Raw genomic sequence first — 23,746 nt, 5'->3', positions numbered from 1 at the left:
AAGAAAAAATCTCCCCACCCCCACAGAAGAGGAGACCGCCCACCAGAGACAGTCAACCCGAGACCCCTTATAGATTTAAAAAGAGAGGCTGCATTCTCAGACTGACACTTATTCAACACTGCCACCTTAAGCAGATTACTTTTGCGCTGCCTTGTGTCAAATCCGTGGCTCACTTTGCCTCTCCATCATGTTTGGGATGCTGAAACACCACCTTCACCCGGGCATTTTTCTCTTGTTCGTATGGCTTTGTCACCTCATGGAACATCAAAAAGTTCAAGGTAAGCTCCTTTCTTCAATTTGATTTTTATTTTTGGAAAATTTCTTCAATTTTTTTTTTTTTTTTTTTTTTAATTTAAATTTAAAACCTCAGCCCGGTGTTGACAGCCGCAGAACGCGCGCAGCCAGAGATAAACTTTTGAAAGTGAGTTTCTTATTTTGTCCTTGCTGATAAGAATCGGTCCACAGCAGACAGTGCGTGCGTAAAACGAATAAAACAGGTGCCGTACGGGACACTTCAGAGTGGGACGAGAAGGCAAGTTTTGCAGTCCTAACCTGGCGCACACAGCAGAGCCGCCACGCTGCGTTAGTGGCTTTCCACAATACCTGAACACATTCGCATACTTTCTGTGGGACCGTTAAACGTTTTATGCTTTCAGTCATACAGCAAACTTTACAATAAGCATTGTGAGTTAAAGGGTGTGTTATTTGTACATTTGTACGCAGACAGCCGTTCATCATTGCGCGCAAAATGTGCTCAATTCTAGTTCAATGTAGTCATAAAAAAGATCTCTTTACAGAGTTCATTGATATCTCTAATTTAATTAATAGAATGCATTGATTGCAAAAAAAAACCCGACAAAACAAAACAAAAACATGTTTCTTCATGAACACATAATGACATGTGTGTCCATGTTGGTTTAAAGATCCTGCAGCTGTCTGGAAATTAAAAAAAAAAAAAAATTCCTGGTACAGAAACAAGATAACATTTTCACATTTTGAAACCTTATTTCAAATGTTTAAGATAAATTCAACAGTGTTTTAATGGCCGTGTCATTGTCTGGTGGGTGTTTGTCTGAGACGTCTGAGACGGCGGTGTGTTTTGCCTTGATACCTAAAGACCGTGCTTTTTCTGAAGGAGAGAGATTGGCTGCTATTTAACACTGTCTAGACACTCCAGTTTCTGTCCAGAGATAACAAGGAGACTCCGAGAATAAAGGGCAACCCCCCCTCCAAAGATCCTTCGTACTTTTTTGGGGTTTGTAGCTGCATTGTAAGGGCTGTCAGTCACAGTTGGGATAGGCAAGTGTTAACAGTCTCGGAAAAAAAAAAAAAAAAAAAAATCAGACAAAATACTGTCGGGAGGGCGAAAGGGGAGGGAGGGAGCGTCTCGGATAATACAGGCTGCGTGTGTGTCTACTGCGTCTGGGTCAGCGGTTTTAGACGTCCAGCGTGCCACATTAGATCTCATTTTGATTTTGTTTTCGTGTATACAGCTGGGAACTGCTGGCTGCAGCAGGGAAAGAACGGAAGATGCCAGGTGCTCTACATGCCCGGGATGAGCAGGGAGGAGTGCTGCAGGAGTGGCAGGCTGGGGACGTCCTGGACCGAGGAGGACGTCCCCAACAGCACGCTCTTTAGGTGGATGATCTTCAATGGCGGAGCTCCCAATTGCATACCTTGCAAAGGTGGAGGTGCACTCATTTCCCTTCATTTTCTCATAAAACTCGTCATCAGTCACTTTGCTTGAGAATTGATACTGATGATCTAATTTACGCATAACGCAATGCGTAAATTAGCCCTTTTGTGTGCACTTAATGCGTCAAAGTAGATTTGTGCACAGGGTCAATCTCCCCGCCGGCCCGACATAACCCAGACCTTTTGTTTTAGAAACCTGCGACAATGTTGACTGTGGCCCCGGGAAGAGGTGCAAAATGAACAGAAGAAGTAAGCCACGCTGCGTCTGCGCGCCAGACTGTTCCAACATCACCTGGAAAGGGCCAGTCTGCGGCTCTGACGGGAAAACCTACAAAGACGAGTGCGCGCTGCTGAAGGCGAAATGTAAAGGCCACCCCGACCTGGACGTGCAGTACCAGGGCAAATGCAAGAGTAAGTAACAATGCATATGTTGTTTTGAGATTTCACGTCTAAATTTGGTCGTTGTTTCTCTTGCATTGCGTGCTCACTCTAAATCCTGCGACGTCTTTGTCTCGCCAGAAACGTGCCGAGATGTCTTGTGCCCTGGCAGCTCCACCTGCGTTGTGGACCAGACGAATAACGCCTATTGCGTGACGTGCAATCGGATTTGCCCCGAGGTGACGTCGCCTGAGCAGTACCTGTGTGGAAACGACGGGATCGTCTATGCCAGCGCGTGTCACCTGAGAAGAGCGACCTGTCTCCTGGGCAGGTCTATCGGAGTGGCATATGAGGGGAAATGCATCAGTAAGTCTGCAACCAGGGACATGAAATAGTGAGCTTTTCCTCCCAGAGAGAAGCCTCCAGCCATTGAGTTTGAATATTGTTTGAGTACATTTTCTTCCTGGCCTGCTCTGCTGTAATTTACTGCTCATTTTTGCCAACATTCCTGTGAGGAGGGGGTTTTACAGAGAGTGTGTGTGTGTGTGTGTGTTTGGTAGTTGCTTGTGTTTGCTCAAGGATTGATAGACATCTTATTATTTCCTGATGTTGGCAGCACTCTCCAGAATGGGAAAGAGGGATGGAGAGGGGGAGGGAGAAAGCACAACAGGGAATCGCAGGGGGCCATGGAGACATGCTTCAAGTTATGAGTCAGATTGATTCCTATCAAGACTGCGATTGATTTAAGTCCCCCTGTATTAAACTGCTAATTGAAACACTACTCTTTGCTTTTATTGCAAATGCTAAGTCAATAAAGCAGGATTAGGTTTTTATTCCTGTCTTAGTTCTCTATAATACGCAGAAGTCATTTGATCCTGCTTGAAACCCACACATGATAATATACCTAATGAAAGATTTCCGACTTCCCTCTTCTAGAGGCCAAGTCATGTGAGGACATCCAGTGCAGCACAGGAAAGAAGTGTCTGTGGGATGCCCGGATGGGCCGGGGCCGCTGCTCGCTGTGTGACGAGACCTGTCCGGAGAGTAGGACAGACGAGGCAGTGTGTGCCAGCGACAACACCACATATCCCAGTGAATGTGCCATGAAGCAAGCTGCTTGTTCTTTGGGGATGCTGCTGGAAGTCAAGCACTCAGGATCTTGCAACTGTAAGTAAAAAACAAAAAAAAACAAAAGCAAAATCTACAAAAGAAACAAAACCTCCACCCTCCCTCTCCAAGCAAAAAGACAATAATCCATGTTGCTTTCCCAACAAAAATCCCCCCTGAAGTGCCCCCTCCCATGTCCCAACTTTTCACCCCTGAGCTCCCACCCCAGACACATTACCAAGCACAGCTTAAGCAAGCAGAAAGGACTTTGGAATGGACGAACATGCATGACATTGTCTTTGTCACTGGTATTTGTTCTTGTGTTCTTGTTTTTTTTTTGTTATTCGCCCTTTTTTTCAGTTCCTCTGCAAAACAAGTTGACAGGAAAGGAGAATGGAAATGGATTTTATATCATCAGGACTTTAATGAGTTTAGGGGATGAACTCCATTAAACTAACACAAATAATATACAAGACTAATTTTGTTTGCAGTGGAACAATATTGGTATTTAAAAGTAGTCACGTTTATGGTCATACCAGTGACCCGCAGAAGCAGGTTGCCTTAAAACTCATGCAGTATCTTTTAATCATTAATGGTTTTATTCTTACAATAGTGATTATATCTATACAGCTTGTCGATTCCATGGTCACATTGCTAATTTCCCAGTAATGGTGTATTTGTTTTTGTATTATTTTAATTTTTGTTGCTTTTTTTTTTTTGGCTGTAATCAATCAATTCAAAATGCACTGCCTCTTGTGACATACACCACAATGCCAACATGTCAATCAGAAGTATTCATTATAAAATATTTATTCATATGATGTGCATAAGGTGATTGTAACATTGGTGCCATATTAGCGACAAAGACGACGGATTTTAACATGAATATTCATGCGGAACATCTACTGTATTTGTAGACCAGTGTGAGCCATTCTCACACTCACAAACTGGCAGCAAACCATCGAATTGAACAAATGTCCTCAAGGAAGTATCAAATTTACATTCCAAGTTTCTATTTGGGAGAATGTCTCCTTGTTACTTTCTTTCTCCCGACTAGCTTGATATGATGTGCCTCGTACATGCAGTGGAATCCAAGGGACCAACTTTATGATCACCTCATGAGCTAAATAACTCTCAGTGTGATAATTTACAGTGTGCAGGATCAGCATACGCTTGTAGAATCGTTCTCTCCTACATCTCATCTCATCATTAGAGAAAAAGTTAACCTCCATCAGCTAACTTTGATCATTTTTGTTGTGTTGCTGTCTCCCAGAATATGAGAATATGTATCAGATAATTACAAATCCTTTTGGATTTATGAGGGACTGCCTGTTTTTTTTCCTTTTTTTTTTTCTTTTTGTATTGTCACCCTTGCGCTTGCTTGTGTGCTATTTTTTTTATGACTATTATTTGTGTCCAATGTAAATTTCTTCTGTAAAAAGGAAAAGAAAATACCTCAGAACTGTGTTGACGACCTCTGACCTGCTTGCTAAGGCCAAGCTGCCACACAGGCTCCTCCCTCCTTGTACATTTGAGCCAGAAGCTAAAACAATGATCAGAGAGAAAAAAGGAAAGAAAAAAAAAAGTGAGCAAATCCAAGAACACAAGAGCACTTTTCTGTGTCGTGTGTGTCTGCTTTCAGGAATCTGCTCAACAGTTAGCCCCCATCCCCCCCCCCCCACCCCCCCCCACCCCCACCCCTCCCAACTTACCTTGTGACCCCCTCACTCCCAACCACATAACCCTTTCTTTTGTCCGATTCTGCAGTATCGACATACAAGACGATATAAATGGATGTTGTATATTTGGGGATTCTATGTTATTTGTTGCTGCCAAGCCACATTTCATCAAATACACAAATATACAATTTATTTTAACATTCAGTGATATTTTCTGCTGTTGTGGTCCATATTCATGCAACAGCTACCATATATTCTCCCATATAGCCATTACAGAAGACCAGGAGGAGGATGAGGAAGATGAGGACTCAGACTACATGGCCTACGTCCATTTATCTTCTATACTGGACGGATAGGCTCCCATCACTAGGGGAACAGTCCTAGGGCAAGGAATCATGTCCATACTGTACATTATGTGTATGCTTATTTATTTTTTAAAGAAAAAGGAAGTATACATATAGTTCAGTCTGCTAGATGTTTATTTATACATTTTTGTGTTTTATAATTTATACATTTACAATGTCAGGCTCACTATCTACCATGATATGTGTGTTACCACTCATTTCCCCTTTTTGTTGTTGTCTCTTTTACTTTTCTTTTTTTTATCATGAAGAAATATATTTGTCCAAAGAAAAACAGTGTTATTTATTTGTCATGTTACCATGTAAGTATAAGTCCTCTACACGCTGTAAATTGCATTCCCTGAGCTGTAAAAATCTGCTTGTTTCTGTCAAATCTCTATCACAGATGTTTATGTCACACATACGGAAATGCATGTTTAGGCTGTGTGTTTATTTATTGGGAATATATCAATCATTTTATGTACAGAAGTGTTTCTGGTTTGTTTACAACTATAATAACTGACCAAAGGGATTCTCTCAATGGTTTTATTTCTTCTTATTTGCTTTTTCTTCTGTTCTTCTTCTTTTTTTTCTTTTCTTTTCTTTTTTTTTTTTTTTTTAGCAAAAGGGCCTTGTAAAAGGTGCAACACTGCAGTGGTGATATAGAAAAGAAAAAAAGAGCCATTAGTTTTTCTTTTCTTATTCCTGGGTTTGTCTTCAGTTTTAACCCTTTTAGATTTGTTTCCTCATGGAAACAACAACCTTTAGACATGATTCAATAGCATTTATTCTCTCTCACTACATTAGAGATGAGGTAAGTTTTGGACAATACTTGATTATTTTGGAAACAATGTGCCATTAACCCTTGTGAGCTGTCTTCTTGCCAATGTACTCCATATTGCTCTCACAGAGCTGAACTAGGACTAACATACTGCAGTAATCTACACTATCAGACTTCTTCACTTTGTTCCTTTTGTTTTTCTTCCCTGAAAATGCATTTTTATTTTCAAGCATCACAAGAGAAATACAAAATTCTGTTATGAATATATAGTTTTGTATTTTTTATGTAAATGTCATATGTACATACAAAGTTTGATGGTATTTGTACAGATATGAAGAGTGAAACAATAAAAGTTTTTTTTCCTTATACTTTTTTGACTCTGCTGCATTCACTGGGGGTGGGGGGGGGGGGGGGGTAAAAGAATGAAAAGTAAAAGCATATATCAGAGAAATAACGCCATTATAATCACGTTAAATGATAACTTTCATTTGAGGCAGTCTGAAGACTGAACATGTTTCCATATTTCTGGTTACATTTGACATATTTGTATCTATCGGGATTATATCAAGTTAGCATCACGCTGATTTTGTCGACAACTAATATAAAAGCACTGTATTTATAGTATCCTATACTCTGTCAAATAGCAACTGAATGTATCACACAAGTAATTCATTCTACAAATACAGGAGTGGATACACACTGTAGGTGTTGAAAAGACAAAAACATAAAGATACATTTATTTTTATTATTGTTTATTAACGTTGTCACCTTGGTATGGGACAAGGCAGTCGTGGTGTGTGTGTGTGTGTGTGTGTGTGTGTGTGTGTGTGTGTGTGTGTGTGTGTGTGTGTGTGTGTGTGTGTGTGTGTGAGAGAGAGAGACCGAGAGACCGAGAGAGAGAGAGAGAGACAGGAGAGAGAGAGAGAGAGAGAGAGAGAGAGAGAGAGAGAGAGAGAGAGAGAGAGAGAGAGAGAGAGAGAGAGAGACAGCTCCTGTCTCCCAGCACGCTCGAAACGCGGATCGTACAGTTTGTCCCTTCGCGGCTTCCGTACGTCATTGTTGACAACAGCCATGGCGTCCTCAATGTCACTACTCACTTTGGGACGTTTATCTGCTTTCAATGTAGCTTCTAAACTCCTCCTGAATCCTGTCAGGTAATGCCTTGTTTTTTATTTATTAGTTCCGCGGTAGATTTTATAGCGAGCCGCTTTAAATGTGTAACTTTGACTAAAAGACGAGGCCGGTTCAAGAGGCATAGCATGAGCTAATAGCTCTCCGGGAGCTAATTGCCTATACTAACAATTTATTGAAACATGCTCAAATATATAACCCAATATCGAGCCCCCCCGTACCAGCTTGTGATTATAACCGTGCGTCCGTGTTCGCATCTCGTCAATAAAGTAATCAGAGTGTGAAACATTGTAAAAGTCCTGACAGAAGTCAGCTAGCAAGCTAAGAGCTAATGTTAGGTCATGTTACAAACCTGAAACAGTTTCTTTCATACATAATGACACCCCATAACGCCAATATAACGTATAAAGCATAACCAGAGATAGAATGAGGTCATTTATTATATAAGTCACTAATCAAGCTGACAAAGAAGAAAAATGAATGTCAGCAGCTAACCTTTATAAGTTCACTGATTGCTTTTTGTTATTGGAACACAGTGCATCACTTCCTCTGTATTCGCATTTTCCCAAACGTTAATGTTATTGGTAATATTTTATATCTATATATCATTAAACCAGAAAGTCAGAGTGTAGTAGCAAATACTATATATGTTGAATGAGTTATTTGTTTGATGAATACCTTTTTTTGTATAGTTGCATTGCCTTGCTTTCCTGCATTGAGTCCGTTTCGGTTTGTCCTCTGTGCTGCTCCAAACTGTCCACCCACCACCACTGCACCGTTACCTTTACTTTACAGCCATCCATCCATCCAACCATCTTCTATACTGCTGAATCTTGTGCAAGGTTGCAGGACAGATCACCAGTCAGAGACAGAACACCACACTCACTCACATTCACACTTAAGAGTGATTTAGGGTCACCATTTAACCGTATGCATGTTTTTGGACTGTGGGAGAAAACCGGAATACCTGCAGGAAACCCACGCACACACAGGAAGAACATGCAAACTCCACACAGAAAAGCCTGGCTGGTATTTGAACCCATGACAATCTTGCAAAAGGTCTAACCACTGTGGGGTTGTTTTGAACACTCCTCTTTACTTCATTCTCAAAATACTTGACACTTACTGAATTGGATGTGATAAACACTCAAATGCTACAGCAGTGGAGGTTTGTCATCACCACTGCAAAGTACTTGTATTTTGTGGTCCTTGTAAGGTCTTTTTAATCTCGATATAATATTGGAAAAACAACTTTCACGGAATTATCAAGATCTTTTAGAATCATAGATTAGAGAGCATTGGTATCATTTTCAATAAATTGGGTCATCGGTAGAGTTTTGTTTAAAATCAGGCCCATTACAATTTCGTCCAAAAGCGTATTTTTGTGTAGTTCACGGAGTGGTGTTGTGGTTAGCACTCTCACCTCTTGGTGTGTTGCCTTTTTTTGCCTGAAGTTCTCCCTGTGTTAGCTGGGATTTTCTCTGGGTACTCCTGCCTCTTCACTCAATCAAGAAATATGCATTCAATCTTAATTGGTGACTGTAAATTGCTTGTAGGTGTAAATATGTCCAGGGTGCATCTGTCTCATCATTTATGAGATTTTCTTTAATGATATTAACTGAGTCTGAAGCGTTCGCTGTTCTTTAAAACTGATAATTACCTGCTAAACCTGCCACCGTCTTCCGAGCGAAACCAGAAACCCGCTGGTATCCAGAATGGGTCATTGTTCGTTGCAGAGATAAAACAGTCCGAGAAAAGGACGTTTCTCATACTAAGAGTTCACTGGGTTGTTGCAGGAATGCTTGTCCTCAAAGAGTTTTTGTTTTCTTAGGGTGTTTTCTCTTAGAGAATGAAAATTTTCTATTGCCCAATACAGATGAAGCCCTCCAAATTTTTTATGATTAGAATTTGGCCTCATGTTGGTCCAGCTTGGGTCAATTATATGTACTTTGGCTGTGTTGCATTGTCTAAAGATAAGCCTACACAGTGGTGTCTGAATGAAGATTAAAGTGTGAAATTATATAATAATTAAACGGGCGGTGATAGACTAATAGTTGAAACATTTGTTCAACAAACTCTTTTATGTGGTTTCTATTCGAACTAATCCATTTAACTGAACGCTCAAACTAAACCTTTTCATCATTGTGTGACCACTCAATTCTTTTCACCTTTCTGTAAACATTTCACTTGTCAAATGTAAGAATTACTCTTAATAGAAAATATGTACTTCAAAATGAAAGACTAATTGGATGGCACAAAGAAAGAGAATTGTGGAACGCTGTTTGTATTTATTAAGCTGAAACCGATAAATCAAGCTTTGGCGTGATTGGACACGATTAGAAGCCAGTCGAGTGGTGAGAGTTTCTCATGCCTCAAATCAAGAATGGCCCTGGTGTGAGTCAGGACTTTTCTGTGTGGAGTTTGCACCTTTTCTTTGTCTTTTGGGTTTCCTCTGAGTACTCTGCTTTTTCTCCACAATCCAAAGCATTTGCATTTGACGTTGTTTACTCTAGGTTTCCTCTGGTTGTGACACTCTGTCTCTCTGTATTTGCCCTGCGGTTGACTGGTAATCCGCCTTCATTCAATGTTATCTAGGATCAGCATCACACAACCCTGAGTTTGACCACGGAAGATGGATGCTTGGATCTTTTCCATTACAATTAATAATCTGTTGCATATTGTAGAAACTTTTTGCACCCTTGGAAAACGTATGAAGTCGTGGTTATCTCTGCGTTATCTGGAATGTGGCCTTCGCAGACCGAGCCGCGATGGTTACATTGCGGTTGTGTGACGGGACACGGCTGCACTTTGACAAAGAGCTACAGAGTCCTCATCTGACGGTTGACCACAGCCGACATTAAGCACGTCCCGTCATTAGGATGAGAGCGAGAGTCTGCCAGAGATTCACCAGACAGAACTAATTTGTGGCGGGAGGGGGTGGGTGGGTGGGGGAAATCACTGCACCCTCACCCCGCCGCATCCTCCAAGATCGTCCCGAGTTTGCGGCGGCGCATCTTATTCGCGTAATTTACCTCCTTTGTCACTTGTGCGCCGTTTGGCTGGTTTGTGCTTTGTGTGTAACATCTATCTCATGGTTTTCAGGTCTACAAGCACATCGGCATCGAGGCTGGCAGAGAAAGCAGGACAAGACACGCAACTTATCACAGTTGATGAGAAATTGGTAAGAATCCCTGTCCTGGTCAACGTGACCCACGGATTGGTGTTTGTCTGATCTGCTGGCTCCCAATTACTTTACGAGAAAAAAAGAACCCGTAAAACACTTTGCTAATGTGCTGCCAAAATGAGCTGCGACCAGACAGTGGGCTTTTGTGTCAATATGGTGCACATGGAAAATGGTATCACTGGTACTACTGTGCATGCTCACAGCTTATATTCATCCTCTGTCTGCAATCCTCCCAGATTTCAGCGACTCCGACTGTTTGACAGCTCAGCTGAATTGAGTTTGAGAGAAAAATGCCATTTGTGTTTCATGAGGAAGAAACTTTGATCTGGCTTTACCTTAATTGGACGAGGGACTCTGAAACATGAAAGCTTTGTAATCATAAACCCACATTCGGTTTGTGCAGCTTTTTAGGTACCTGATATTTTATAACTTATTGTAAAACATGATCCTTAAATAGTTTTCAACAAAAACGACTTTGGTCTCTAAAGTGACCCTGATTTTAAAATCACGACATAAAAGTATAGTTTTATGTCTATGCATCACAAACAGTTAGATCCGTAGTGCGTTTGAGTGTTCTCACTGTGTGCACCCCAATTACAATCTCACTGATTTTACTCAATGGTCGTAGCAATTAACAGCAGATTTGGGAAACTCTTAATAGAGATTTAGTCCTTGTTGAATGGTCTTTCAACATCAAGTGTTTATTCTCGTTTCTTCTGCCGGTATAGCGAACTTCAAACAATCTGTAAAGTGTGTAAAAATAAAGCGCAAAGAACGCAGTAGCTTATGCTCAGTGGAGGATTTTCTCTGGAGTTACACATCTTCGTTATCTTATTCATTATTGTTGCTCTTAATAAAAGACCTTGGATAATTATGCTTCAATATAATGGGTCTTGTCTCAAAAATGTAGATTTTTCTTTGTTCTAAAAATGGTCAGACCCTGATGTGTGATTTGGTTTTTTTCAGTCCCATTGGTTTGTATTGTTGTGTAAAACTATTGTTATTAATATTTAGGGATCCATACTAAAATTCATCAGTGAGGTTGTCAGTTGTAGCTGCAATCGCAGGAGTTATATGTGGGGATGATGTTACTCTGCGTCTTTTTCACATTCCTCTGTCATCATTTAAACCTGGATCTTATTGGACAGCTTTTAGTTCCTCTCTTACAAGATGCTTTTTCCTGTAATCTGAAGATTAGATGCAAGTAAATGCACAAATAAAAAACATCAGAGAAGTTTTAGCTGTATTTTCTTTTACCCATTGAGTATGCGACCTCAACTGTTTTCAGCTGATGTGGTTTATGCCAAGGTGGAGTAATTATAATTGTACTAAAAAATTGGGGGAATATTATATAATAGCGCGATCTTTTTCACAAAAGTATATAAGTGGATTACATGGTGTACGTCTTGGCCGATTATGATTAAAATTATTTGAAAAAAATACAATAAAAAAGAACCATCAAATACTTCATAATTACAGTAACGAGGGTATTTATTATCGGCTTCTTCCTCACACTGTGGCTTCAAAACTAATTCTATTTTAAGATTAGTTAGCAGTTAAAATGCACAAGCAAAGCAAGTCTGCAAGGCAACAGTTTGCAGTGACGACAGAGACGACATCGCCAATGAGTGAGTTAGTTTTATATTTCAGGAAATAACACCAGACGGGGGTCCTTGAAGTCTCTTTTCATTAAGTGCCGAAGCCAAAACGGCGATAAGAAAACATTTGAGGAGGTCAAGGTTGGCAATGCACCAACGGGACCAAACAAAACCCCACGTTTGAAGTTCCTGCTCCGTCATTAAAAATACTAAGGAGATACCAGATAATGGCGAAACGGGGAGTTCTGAGGAGAATGTGGGAGTCTGTTGTGGACTTGTTTTGAGGGTGTTGGCGGGGCGGGGGGGGGGGGGGGGGAGGTTTGGGCAATCGTCAGTGTGCTTTTGTCCCAGACCAAAGCTGGCCATACTGGCAGACAAACCTTTGGCTGGGCGGAGTGTCTGTCTCTGTCCTCTCAGTAGGGGCCACTGAGAGGAACAGCAGAGGAGAGGAGGAAAAAAAGGGCCTCTAAAACTGGGGAGGAGGGGGGGGGGGGGGGGTGGTGAAAGAAAAGAGGGCTTGCATGGAAAAAAGTTGGTGAGACACCCTGAGACTCGCGGAAAAAGACAGTGGCCACTTCAGTGTTGTCGGCCACAGAGGTTCCTTTGTGGCTCGCCGTTGCAGGCGGCTGAGGGAAGCACTCTAATGCTCACCCAGACAGGCCGAAAAGAGAGGCCCTCAGCTGTTTACAGTACAGTAGTCTCCATCTCACATGGAAGAGGGCAACGAGAGCGCCCTCCCTTTTGGGCATTCAGTGTCTGTCAGCACGCTACTCATTCATCAGGCTGTCAATAAGTGTGAATTGCTTTCTGGTTAGACCGATCAAACAAAGGTCTCGATCCACTCAGAGGTTATGTTGGGTTCGCACGCTGTCTCTGCCGAGCCGCCCGAGGAGAAAGTGGTGTGCCGCTGCTGCGGCTGCTGCTGCTGCTGCAGCGGTGGCGGCTGGTTCGTGGGCCGAGCACTTCTGAATAACCTCATTTCGATGAGGTTTGCATTTTGGCCCACGGAAGCGATGTTTTGAATCCCCTCCAAAAAAAACGGGTCTGAATGTTTGTGTGACGCTGATTATCTTGTCCTTACTTCTCGTCTGTCGGAAAAACGCAAAGCCTACAGGAACTCTCGTCTCGACGGTTTGTTTGCTCGTCTCTATTACAGATAAATTTATGCTGTGAAGGGCGAGATTCGACCGCAGGTCAAGAAATTCTCAACTAAATGAGACGGAGAACTTCACTGCCGACGGACAAATGATGAGCAACAGTTATTTGCCTATTAATCCATGATTAAAAGAGCTATTAATGCATGTGGCCTGAGTTTTAGATTGTGTGTTATTTCTCAAGGGAAGCCAAACATTTCAACGTTCCTTCTCTGTGTGGGGGAGAGCTGTGGGTTTTTGTATATGATATCAAATGAACTATGTTTGGCCTTCGGATTGGCGTCAGACAAAATAGATTTGACAATGTCATATGACTCTTCAAGATGCGTCTTTTATTTTTTTCTAAATGGAGTAGAATCTTAATGCCCACAGCTCGTAGTAGACCTTTTAACCACCCCTTTGTTCTTAATTTAAAAGGCTAAAGTTTGAAATCCTTTCTGTGCAAACCTCTATGGGCCATTGTGTGAATGTCAGAGATGATGCCAAACAAAAAGACCTGCGTGATGGAGCTCCAGTGCCCGGAGCTGTTCCCCGGAGTGCCCATGCCGACCTGCTTTTGTTTGTAATTACTGTTTGATTAAGCATGCTGGGCAGCTCCCAGGGTCCGGCTGGCTGGCCACTGATACACGGCTTTACACGGAATGTCTGTGACCTCCGTCAATTACAGTCGGGCCCTACGCTCCGCTCCGCTCGGCGGCCCGGCCCTCCGCGGAATCAACTGCGCTTCTAACCATAACAGCTGCCTGGACGGGCAACGCAGCATGTCCCCACTCACACCCGAGTGTCTGCAGGTCTCCTCCCGCCTCCTCCGGGGCCAAGTGCACTCCCTACCTCCACATAAAGACAACACCATAATCTTAAAGCGCTTGTGAAGCTTGTTATAGAGTTCTCCAAAGGCACTCTGGGTTTTTTTTACGAGACAGAGGAGGACAGTTATTAGACTGCGGGGAACTGAGGGAGGACGAGTGTATTAAACTGGTCGGTCTCTGCTTGACACCCGCCATAATAAAGCTGTTAATCTGAAATCTTTGATTCTGTTGCCCATCCGCAGCGGCATGCCGCCCGCCTGGCATGTGACATCACATCTGGACTAAAGATGTGGGGCGTCATGGCCGTAACGTAGTTGAGTCGAAAGGCCTGTTGTTGGTTGTTTTTTTTTGGTTTTTTTTTAAAGAATCAAATTGGAGTCAGATTGAGAGATCTTGTGTTTGACAGGTGAGATTTGTTTCTGACTCTTCTCATAAAGATCAAATCAAAGATTCAAACAGATTTGGAAAACGCTTCAACTGCCACCATCCTTTGGAGATCAAACAAGAATCGGATTAGTTTACAACAACAAAAATGTCCAGCCACTTCAGCGATGATGATGTATTTATCTGCAGCACAGGGGGTATTTTTTTGAAGCCCCCCCCCCCCTCCACTGCCTCCCTCCTTTACTTCACACATAGACAATTTAAGTGTCTGTTTTGTCTGGTTGCCCTCTCATATGGCGCACTTGTGCAAAAAAAAAAAAAAAACCTGAGCTGAAGTTTGTAGTAGTGGTTCAGAGGATGTTGGTCTCTGAAGAGTGCCAGACAAGAGGCTTTATTATGTATCATCCACTAAATAGTATTTCATTCATTAGCACTCTCTTCCATAGAGACTAAGCCTCTTAAGAGGACTCCTCAGTCCTGTCAACACTGGCCAGTTTGAGGAAGTGTCTAGCTACTGAGTGTTGTGTTTGCAGACGACGACTGTTGGCCCGCAGACGGGAAAGTAGTTTTGGTGTTTGTGCTATCACAAGTGTCTTTTTCTAGTGTTTTGCTTTGTCTCCTTAGCCGGTTGACGCTTTGTTATGATCACAATAAGAAGCTAGCGTGCCACAAATTGGGCCATTTGTTAAATCCTGAGCTCATTCCTAAACAAAAACGCAGTCTTCAGGTATATTTGTACGTTTTATTGAATCCTTCAGCATACAGTGAATACTCAGGAAGCTGTGTTCAACTTAGAGTCCCCAGCTCGATAGAGGAATACCAATACATTTGCAGACTTTGAAGTTGTTTATATATAGTTGTACTTCTATAAAATGATATCTGAGCTGCACACACAAACAAACAAGGGTGTCTGCATCCAACATGTTCAGGAATGACCCCTCCTCTGTCCTCTCCTTCCGATCCTCACCGGTATGCGTAACGCGAGACTCGAGATGACCCTCATGCCAGCTGCCTCGCGCTCCCCGGTGCTGAACCACTCCGGCACATGAGCAAGCAACATAATATTTGTTTCTATTAGAACCCCACCCTCCCACCCACCACCCGCCGCCGCCGCCGCCGCCTACCTCAAATCAGTAATTGGCACACTTTTTCTACTTCAAAGGCATCCGAAGTTTTGAACCAGCGGCGGCCGATGAGTGAAGCTGTGGGTCTGGAGGTGGCTCTGACCGTGGGGGGTTAAGGGTGATGTGTTTGGGCTTTCAGCACACGCTGACTCGACATGATTCAGCTCAGCTGACCTCGCGACCCCCTCCGGCTGCAGATTCGGTGTACAGGTGTTTGCGGCGCAACGGTCAGGACCCTACTTGTGTCGCGGCTGTCGCGACACGGGTGAAAATGAGCTGGAAAATGTTGGGCCGAGTCAGACGCACACTCGCGTTCTTTATTTTGGTCTGTTTTTGCTCAATACTCATAAAGGAACATAGACTACAAAGCCACATTTAGATTTAGAAAGCCGAACAGTGCTCACAGAGTTCTCCTCCCCTTATTTAAACATTTCTAAACCTTCGATTTGGAAGTCAATCTTGAAGTGCATTTTGTTGTGATATAGCATCATATCATGTCGTAATATAATTGAATTCAATAAGAAAATTTTCTAAAAGCAGAGACAATGAGTGATATTCTCCTTGCATCAAATCCTCTTCTGTTTTTAAGACTGGGGTCCATTTTTCAGATACAGTGTCTTTTTCAGTTAGTTTTTATGCAACTAACTACTCAACAATGACCCTAAACCTGACTTTATTTGGCCTCGGCAGATAATTCCATCAAAAGTTTGGACTATTTTCCACCTTTTTAAGGTTACATTTCTTTTTACTGTCACATATCAGATGACAGACAATGCTACATTGTCTTATGAATCTGGTTAATAAAATGAGCACACTCATTAGTTTCCCCATACAATTTACAACTTTTGTAAAGTTCTAAAAAGACAGTGTAAAAAAACTGTCTTCAATAATTTATGTAAATGTCAAGTAACTAAATTCTTAGTCATGTTCCATTCCAGACTGAGTACTTTTGTACAAATACCATATTATAACAATATTTGCTCTCTATAATTTAAGTTTATGAAAACTTGTTTTTGTATTGCCAGAAGAAAGTCATTCTTTTACATCAGCTAAAAAAAAAACCAACAAAAAAAATCTTTCTTTGGGTAGTGACAACTTTATAAATGTTAAAGATGGCATAATTTACAGTACTGTATTCAGCTCTTTTTGAAATACCTGGAATAAAAATAGTTTTGGCCTTTGTGTCATTTTGTAGATTTCATTTTTAAGAACCATTTTTTTTTTTGCCTCCTTTCCTAAACATATAATACTTTAGAGAAAACCACTGCCTTCAGCCAGTTGATCAGGTTATTCTCAACAGTTACAGTTTGCATTTTTCCAAACCACTAAATGTTCTTTGCTCCCAGGCCCTCGAGCCGATATTTTCTTCAAAATTCAATTTATCACTTAAGCAAATGATGAGCTGCACTTTGTCCCCACCTTGCATCCAAGAGTGAGATCTGATTTAATTTTTGCAAGCCACTTTTTATTCCTTCAGGTAAGTTACATTTGCAATGCATACAAAGATTCTTCATGTATTTTTTTGGGGGGGTGGAGAAGATCTGTGAATGATATGAGAAAGAAAAAAAAAAAAATACCCGAGACCACATTTCATAACATTAACCAGACAGAACTGGGTTTAATATTTCTCTGTATAAACTGCGGGAAGTGAACTGCAGGAAACGTAGACGTTCACCTGCAAATCATCTGAAGCTGACACGATGTGCCAAACGATACGGCGACTGGAAGAGCTCTTCCACAAAACAGACATCCTGAACACTTCTCTTATTCAGCAGTTGTTGTGTTGGGTGACAGCTGTTTTCCATGGTTGGAAACACGGCAGTGCCAATTGGAGGCCGGAGATGGGATTAGGAAGAGGGATGCCACCGACCTGTGCCAGAGCCGCAGAGCTGGCAACGCGTCCGGGTGAGCGCGAGAAAGCTGCAGCAGTTGTTCTAAGTCAGATCACGGGAAGAAGAAAAAAAATTATAATAATAACTGTCCAGCGATGCTTATTTGTCAGGTCAAAATAAACAGCCGACAGGGGCAGAGTATCTCTGGCAGATTATCCTGTTACATGAACGCCGGCTTCACCTGGTAAACAGAGGTGAGATATTATGGGATGATTGTTAAGGTGCCATATGTTCGCGTCGTGTCGCTGATAAACCTCCAGACTCATGTCCACCTGTCGGACAGATACACTGGAGCGCCAGGAGTTTGACACAAAGACTCTGAACCACGTAGTGTATGAGACGGGGAATGCATGTTCGCTGCTCGCTGCCAGCGTGGATCATCTGATCCGCATGTTGGGTTTGGGACAGGTTTTGCGAGGCATGCCCTTATTGCACGATAAGAGATTAAAAAAAAAAAAAAAAGGACCAGTCCAATTTCAATATTTTTATTTTATTTTTACAATAAGCATTAAAATATCGAACTTCAAGCTCATTTGTATAAAATGTAGACAATTGATGTTTTTTTGTACAAAGTTAACATTTAAATTCTATTTGAAAGTCTTAACGGTGTGCAAGTTAAATAAATATTCAAACTGTTCATTTGTCTGAATGACCAACACCTCATGCATGAGGTCCTTATTGTTGCCCCAATAGGTGTTGATAACTACATTCAGCTTGTTTCTACACGATCTGATGTTGCTCTTGAACGCCTCTGATGTCGACTGCGCCGTTCAAAGTGCAACTCGCTGTGCATCAGTACTCAACAAAAGAAATTTACACTCGAGGTAAAAACATTGCTATCGTGCAGATTTTGAAATTCTGTTTATTCTGTCTCCATGGATGATAGAAACTGTACCACTGAAAGAGTGACTCAATGAACCCGACTTTAAGCCTTGTTGGAAACCGTCTCCAAAAATTGTTTGTTTCAGTAGGAAATTCTTACAGTGAGATTCACAGATGTTTTACACCTTGCCGCTCCCTTTTGTGGTTTTGCATTTTTTTTTTTTTTGTAAATATTTAATCAGCTTTTTCTCTTTTTTCTTTTTCTTTCTCCAAGCTGAAACACGTCGAGGCTTTGTTGTGTACACTGAAGTCTCCCGTCCCAGGTCTGTGCCGGAACATTAGGGGTACCATCGTTCAGCATTCTGGTGGGCCCAGCAGCCCCACAGCGACAAGCTCCCTATGCTCTTTATTTGGCACGTAGCCTGGAGGTGTCAGAAATATCGACACGCTTTCACGTGACGGAGACTTTGCCAGCCGTTTTCCCCCCTCGCTTAAGCTCAGCATTCTGTCTGCCCAGCCAGGTATTGTAGGGCCCCATGAAGGCCCTGTGAATAGTGTCAAACTTGATAGTTCTCATTTCGCTTCCTGTACATGGCAGAAGAAAAAGTGCCCACCGTGTGGGTTTTCCCTTTGTGACGGCCCTCTCTAGTCTTCCTGGGAACACATCACATTCCAGCCACAATCATTCCCTTTGTGAATCCGGGTATTGTGGGTGAGCCTGTTATGCCGATAACCCCAGTAGCTTTCAGTGTAATGCATGCAAGTATCCTCGAAGTCTAGACTCGTACGTTTGTTTTTTTGCAAACAATGCCAAATAACGAGCCGAGGGTTTTCGGTGACGCGGCAAAGCTTTTTTGTTTTCAAACATCCTGCCGTCACTCGTCAGGGAGCCTTTGTGCTCATCCACGCCGAAGATGTGATTTAAGGTCCGCTACATCTGGAGAAATTATTGCACCGGTTTACCGTACATGGGCCTCAAGTGTCAGTTATGGTTTATGTAACGTATATACGCGGAACCATAGTCTGGCCTGTTAATCCCAGGGGCATCGTTTCTTGCACTCCGAACAGACCTGTGGTGGCTAAAGAGAGCAAGAATCCAATCAAATCTGCAAATTCTCTCATAGCGCTCGTTCGAGTGAAGTATTTTAATGGCACTTCTCTTTTCTCCAAAACTACCAGGAAATATCTCGTACCTCTCGCAGAACGCAGGTCTTTTGAGTGCTATCAATCCCGGGGGGGGGGGGGGGGGGGGGGGAGAGAAAAAACAAACAAAAAAGTATCTCCTGCTTTTTCAAAACGTGTGTGATTACCTGGTGCGGATTCCAAGATAATGGAGAGAAGCCTGGCGTCTCATTTTGTTGCTGTTTAACACCGTCTTGTGTGTTGTTGTGTCATGAACCATTACCCCCTCTGGGTGAAGAGAACATGTTTTCCTCCTTTGTGACAAGAAGGAATTGTTAAGGTTAAGTAGATAGGGCAGCCGGAAATAATTACCAAGCACTTGTGAAGTTTTCCCCCCCCCCCCTCTTTTGTTCATCTTTCCCCCCCTTTCATTTGAACAATCTTTTCAATGTGCAGATCTCGTCTTATGATTAAATTCAGTCGGGTCTTGCCCGTTAGCGGCAGTTTAGCAGTCGGACCTGTAATTTACGAGGCTTAAAGACCATTGGAAGCTCCTTTGCCAAAGGAAAGGTGGGCTTTTGTGTGGGGTTCATGCAAAATGACCCCGTCTCTACAAATCAACTGGCAGATGACAGACAATGATGAAAATTTGATTCTTTGAAGTTGTAATGGCCATTGAAATGTGTAAAATTCTTGCGGTGAAAGGAGAGGCGCTGTGGAAAGCCCTCAGTCTTGGGTGGCTGCTGCCTGCATGCTGGGAGGTTTGTCTGTTTTGTCGCCGACTTCCCATCACTTGTTTGCTAATTCTCTAAAGAACCAGACCAGATCCTTGATAGCAGCTTGAAGGAGCCCCCGGTTTGTTCAGGAATATGCATTTAGGTCCCCCAGCAGGCCCCTCCTCCCCCAAATGTGGAGCTGGCCTACTTTCACTGAACCGTCTGGAATAAATCATATCAGGAATTAGGCATTAATTTGATCAACTTACAGAGAAAACACTGTGAAGGCGACAGTTACGTTTTTTCCTTTTTTCTTTTTCTTTTTTTTCTCCCCACGTTGGTCTTTCATGTGGAGGCTGAACCGAGTTCTGCTTGTTGTGGCTGCGTCAGGTTTACCAACACTGAGAATTGTGGGTCAGGAAGCTCAGCTCCCTCTGTTTATCTTTGCGGCACAAGGACAACTTAATGTCGAAGTGTGTCAGTTTAAAATGGGGATATTTCTAAGTTCTCGTGAGAAGTTGAAAATGTGAGCACTAAGTAAACACATATCACAATGAGCAACCATCGGAGTACTTGTGAGGATCATTATTAAAGGAGGAGACGGCATGACTTTACTCTTTGTTACACATTTATGTCCCAGTGCCACTGAACCTTTCATTCTCTGGTAACTTATTGGTTATGAATTTAACAGTATCCGTCCAGTTAATATGGATGTGTGTAGCATGCAACTCGATTTAGCTGAAAAGTGTCAGAATCAGTCCAGTGAAGTTCAGCAGGGACATTCGACAAATGTGCAGTTGAAGCTCCTCTGTCTCCGCCAGACCTTTCCTGAACATTACTGTTCATTTGCTGTGGATATAAAGTATATAAAGTCATCTGCATCGCCACATGCTTACTCATGAAATGTTATAAATATAAAATCTGAGGTCCAAATCAAGTCAGAAGTCATGAAATAAAACATCATTTAATTCTATTTTAATAGTGTATGGTTTTCAGGTATTTATATGCAGAATGGGTTTTAAAAGACATAAGTCATATTCTTCAATGCTGATGTACTCGGGTTTTCTTCAAAATGCTTTTTTTAATTTAACAGGCTTTTCAGATATAGAGACTAAATGTTTCAGACAGAGTATGAACTGAGGGCCTTTTTGAAGCAAAAATATCTGGAGAATTTGATATTTTTATCCCAGGATCCTGGAAAGCTACTCAAGTAGAGTCAAAAAAAAAAAGAAAAAGAAAAGAAGCAAAACCCAGAATGAAAAATTGTATTGGTGACCTTCAAGCCCGGATCCGTCTGGCTGATCTCTGGTCATGGTCTTTGTTTCCTGACTATAGCTGAATCACTGCATCATAAAACCCAAACCACTGCGCACATGTCGTGTCCACAAAACAAGTATATGTGTTATTGACCTGTTGCTCCAGAAAAGTGCACAGTCCATTAAACAGCGTTGGGTTTTTTACAAGGAACACGTCAACATCACAGCAAATCTCTGGCAGGTGGACACCCAGCAGAAATTCACGTGTTCACAGTTTGAGCAGGCACACAACCGACCACAGCAGCGATAAAGTACGTTTTGGTTAGTTTTAGTCTATAAAACATATTCACCCCCAGATTGTTCACCATTGCTCTGAGGTGTGTGAAATCTCAAGCGGCTGATCAGAGGAGCTTTTTGTAGCCACAGTATTTTCCTAACCCCCCCCCCCAATGATGGGGTATTAATGCTTCGCGCGTGGTCTTTCCTCTCTGTCCCCGCTGCAGGACATCACCACTCTGTCTGGCGTCCCCGAGGAGCACATCAAGACCCGCAAAGTTCACATCTTCGTGCCCGCCAGGACCGCCATGCAGTCTGGAGCCAACAGCACCAAGAAGTGGAAGATGGACTTTGACACCAGGGAGCGCTGGGAGAACCCGCTGATGGGCTGGGCCTCCACGTAAGAACGCCCCCCCCCCCCCCCCCCCCCCCCACCTTTGCTCCGCCTAGAATGAAAATATTTTATTAAATTGTTGAAGAAATTACTGCAGCACTTTTTATGTCTGCAGTGTGAAGACGCTCCGTCCTGAAACTCTGCAGTAACACATTGTTGTGGCTTCTCTGCGTTCCAGAGCCGATCCTCTGTCCAACATGGTGCTCAGTTTCTCCTCCAAGGAAGACGCCGTTGCTTTTGCAGAGAAAAATGGTAAATACAATTTATCCACTTGTTTTGAAAACCCTTCACGGCCTCGGAAAACTCTTTATATATCGCCTTCAATCACTCATTATGCAAACTATAGAATATTATTAACTGTTCAGCACGTTGATCTAAATGTTTACATTATTTTAACAACAAGGAAAAGAAAATGTGTCTGAATTAAAGTGTTCCGATTACTTGCCTCCTCCCTTTACTTCCCTGAACAATATCTGGAAGTTGGTTTACCGCCCTGCACCGGGCCCCAGGACCGGGCTGGAACCGCGGCCCCGTCTCATCTGTTCTCTGGTTAAACCCGAGCATCAACATTGCTCAGTCCAGCCAGGATACTTTCAAAGAACTGAAGGAAAAAGTAACGGGACATCTATTGAAGTTAGTCTTTGTGTTAAACGGTGCAGACTTGTTCTTGTAAGATTGATGTGTGATTGGCAGCGACTTTCTATCTGCAGCTTTCTGGTAGTGAACAGTGGATGTAAAAATCCCTCGCCAGACCAAACTCACCCCTGCCTCTTGCAGCTGCCTCACAACAAACGCGACACTTTGACTCGGAGAAGTGAACCATCTGGGAAAGTTTGTTGAAACGAAGCAAAGGAAACTGGCGTCCTCTGTTTATTGCACCATGAAAACCATTAGAGGCGTCCTGACTACACACAGCCTGCCGATGTCCACAAAACACCTCATTGTGGCTGGAGCTCATCCAGAGAGAACATGCGTGAACCCCCACCCCCCCTCCACCCCAGCTCTTTCCTTCCTCCATCGCTCACTCCCGTTGCTTCCCTCCTTCAGGTTGGAGCTACGAAGTAACGGAGAAGAGGAGCGCCAAGCCCCGGGTGAAGTCCTACGGAGCCAACTTCTCCTGGGACAAGAGGACCCGGAGGTCCGCCAAGTGAACTGCAGCTCGCCATCTGTTCGCTGACCTGCGCTTGTCCCGCGGCGGACCTGTATCATTCTTGTCAATAAATGCATCATTCTATACGTAAACTAAACATTTGGGTCATTATCGCCTTTATTCTTCAAACATCCACCTCATTACTGACTACCTAACACCGTCCACGCAATTAATGAAGTGTTTGTTCTCCGAGCCGAGCCACAGTCAAACAAAGGCCTGCGTATTATTACAATCAGAACCTGTTTAAACGTGGGCATAAATACGTCTGCCGGCCAAACGCGGTGACATTTTTTCCCCACTGAGTGTTTGCCTGTTTCCCTGCAACTACATTTTTTCAGTGTTTGGAGTGCTGCACACGTGGAATTTAAATAGGAGCTTGGAACTATTTCTTTTTAGTGAAACATCTGCGCCGAGTGGTTACAGCCTCGGGTCTTTTATGAGCGTTATACAAAATTGTTCACTTTCATTTTGAATTCTTTTGCGAAATCTGCAAAGGAAGTGTGAGTTTTTGAGGCATTTTGTCTTGAGGAAAAAAAACGCTAATCGGACATCTTGTTGATCTATAAAACACAGTTTCGAAGTGTTTATCAAACGAAACGCCAGTTTTCTCAACAAATACCCCCCCCCCCCCCCATTATGAAACATAACAGACCATTTCCAGGAGAATTATTTTAATCAGATTGTGATGTGGGCATATTTCCTTTGAAGCTCATTTTCTGTGCGTGAATTCTGTGCGTCCCCTCAGTGTTGTTT

At 42.6% G+C, this 23,746-nt stretch overlaps 2 protein-coding genes across 3 annotated transcripts; both read left to right on the top strand.

Moving 5' to 3' along the window:
* The first annotated feature begins 122 nt into the window (after positions 1-122).
* Positions 123-6,301, top strand: fsta (follistatin a). Of its 2 annotated transcripts, none has more exons than XM_080498807.1 (6): positions 123-278; positions 1,494-1,685; positions 1,888-2,106; positions 2,215-2,439; positions 3,010-3,240; positions 5,127-6,301. In XM_080498807.1, the coding sequence occupies exons 1-6, from the start codon at positions 188-190 to the stop codon at positions 5,213-5,215; spliced, it is 1,047 nt and encodes a 348-aa protein (XP_080354933.1). In that variant the 5' UTR covers positions 123-187; the 3' UTR covers positions 5,216-6,301. The 2 variants fall into 2 exon arrangements, with proteins under 2 accessions (XP_080354933.1, XP_080354932.1); XM_080498806.1 differs by having other exon boundaries at positions 1,494-1,691.
* A 666-nt stretch (positions 6,302-6,967) lies between these two features.
* On the top strand, positions 6,968-23,084 carry ndufs4 (NADH:ubiquinone oxidoreductase subunit S4). Its single transcript, XM_080498948.1, has 5 exons — positions 6,968-7,135; positions 10,215-10,293; positions 21,677-21,849; positions 22,022-22,095; positions 22,891-23,084. Exons 1-5 carry the CDS (start codon positions 7,053-7,055, stop codon positions 22,992-22,994), a joined length of 513 nt encoding a protein of 170 aa, XP_080355074.1. The 5' UTR covers positions 6,968-7,052; the 3' UTR covers positions 22,995-23,084.
* Positions 23,085-23,746: the final 662 nt, after the last annotated feature.

Source organism: Blennius ocellaris, assembly GCF_963422515.1.
Source record: "Blennius ocellaris genome assembly, chromosome: 7".
Taxonomy (NCBI): Eukaryota; Metazoa; Chordata; class Actinopteri; order Blenniiformes; family Blenniidae; genus Blennius; species Blennius ocellaris.
Note: the sequence above shows the minus strand (reverse complement) of the source record. Positions and strands in the feature narration are given on the sequence as shown.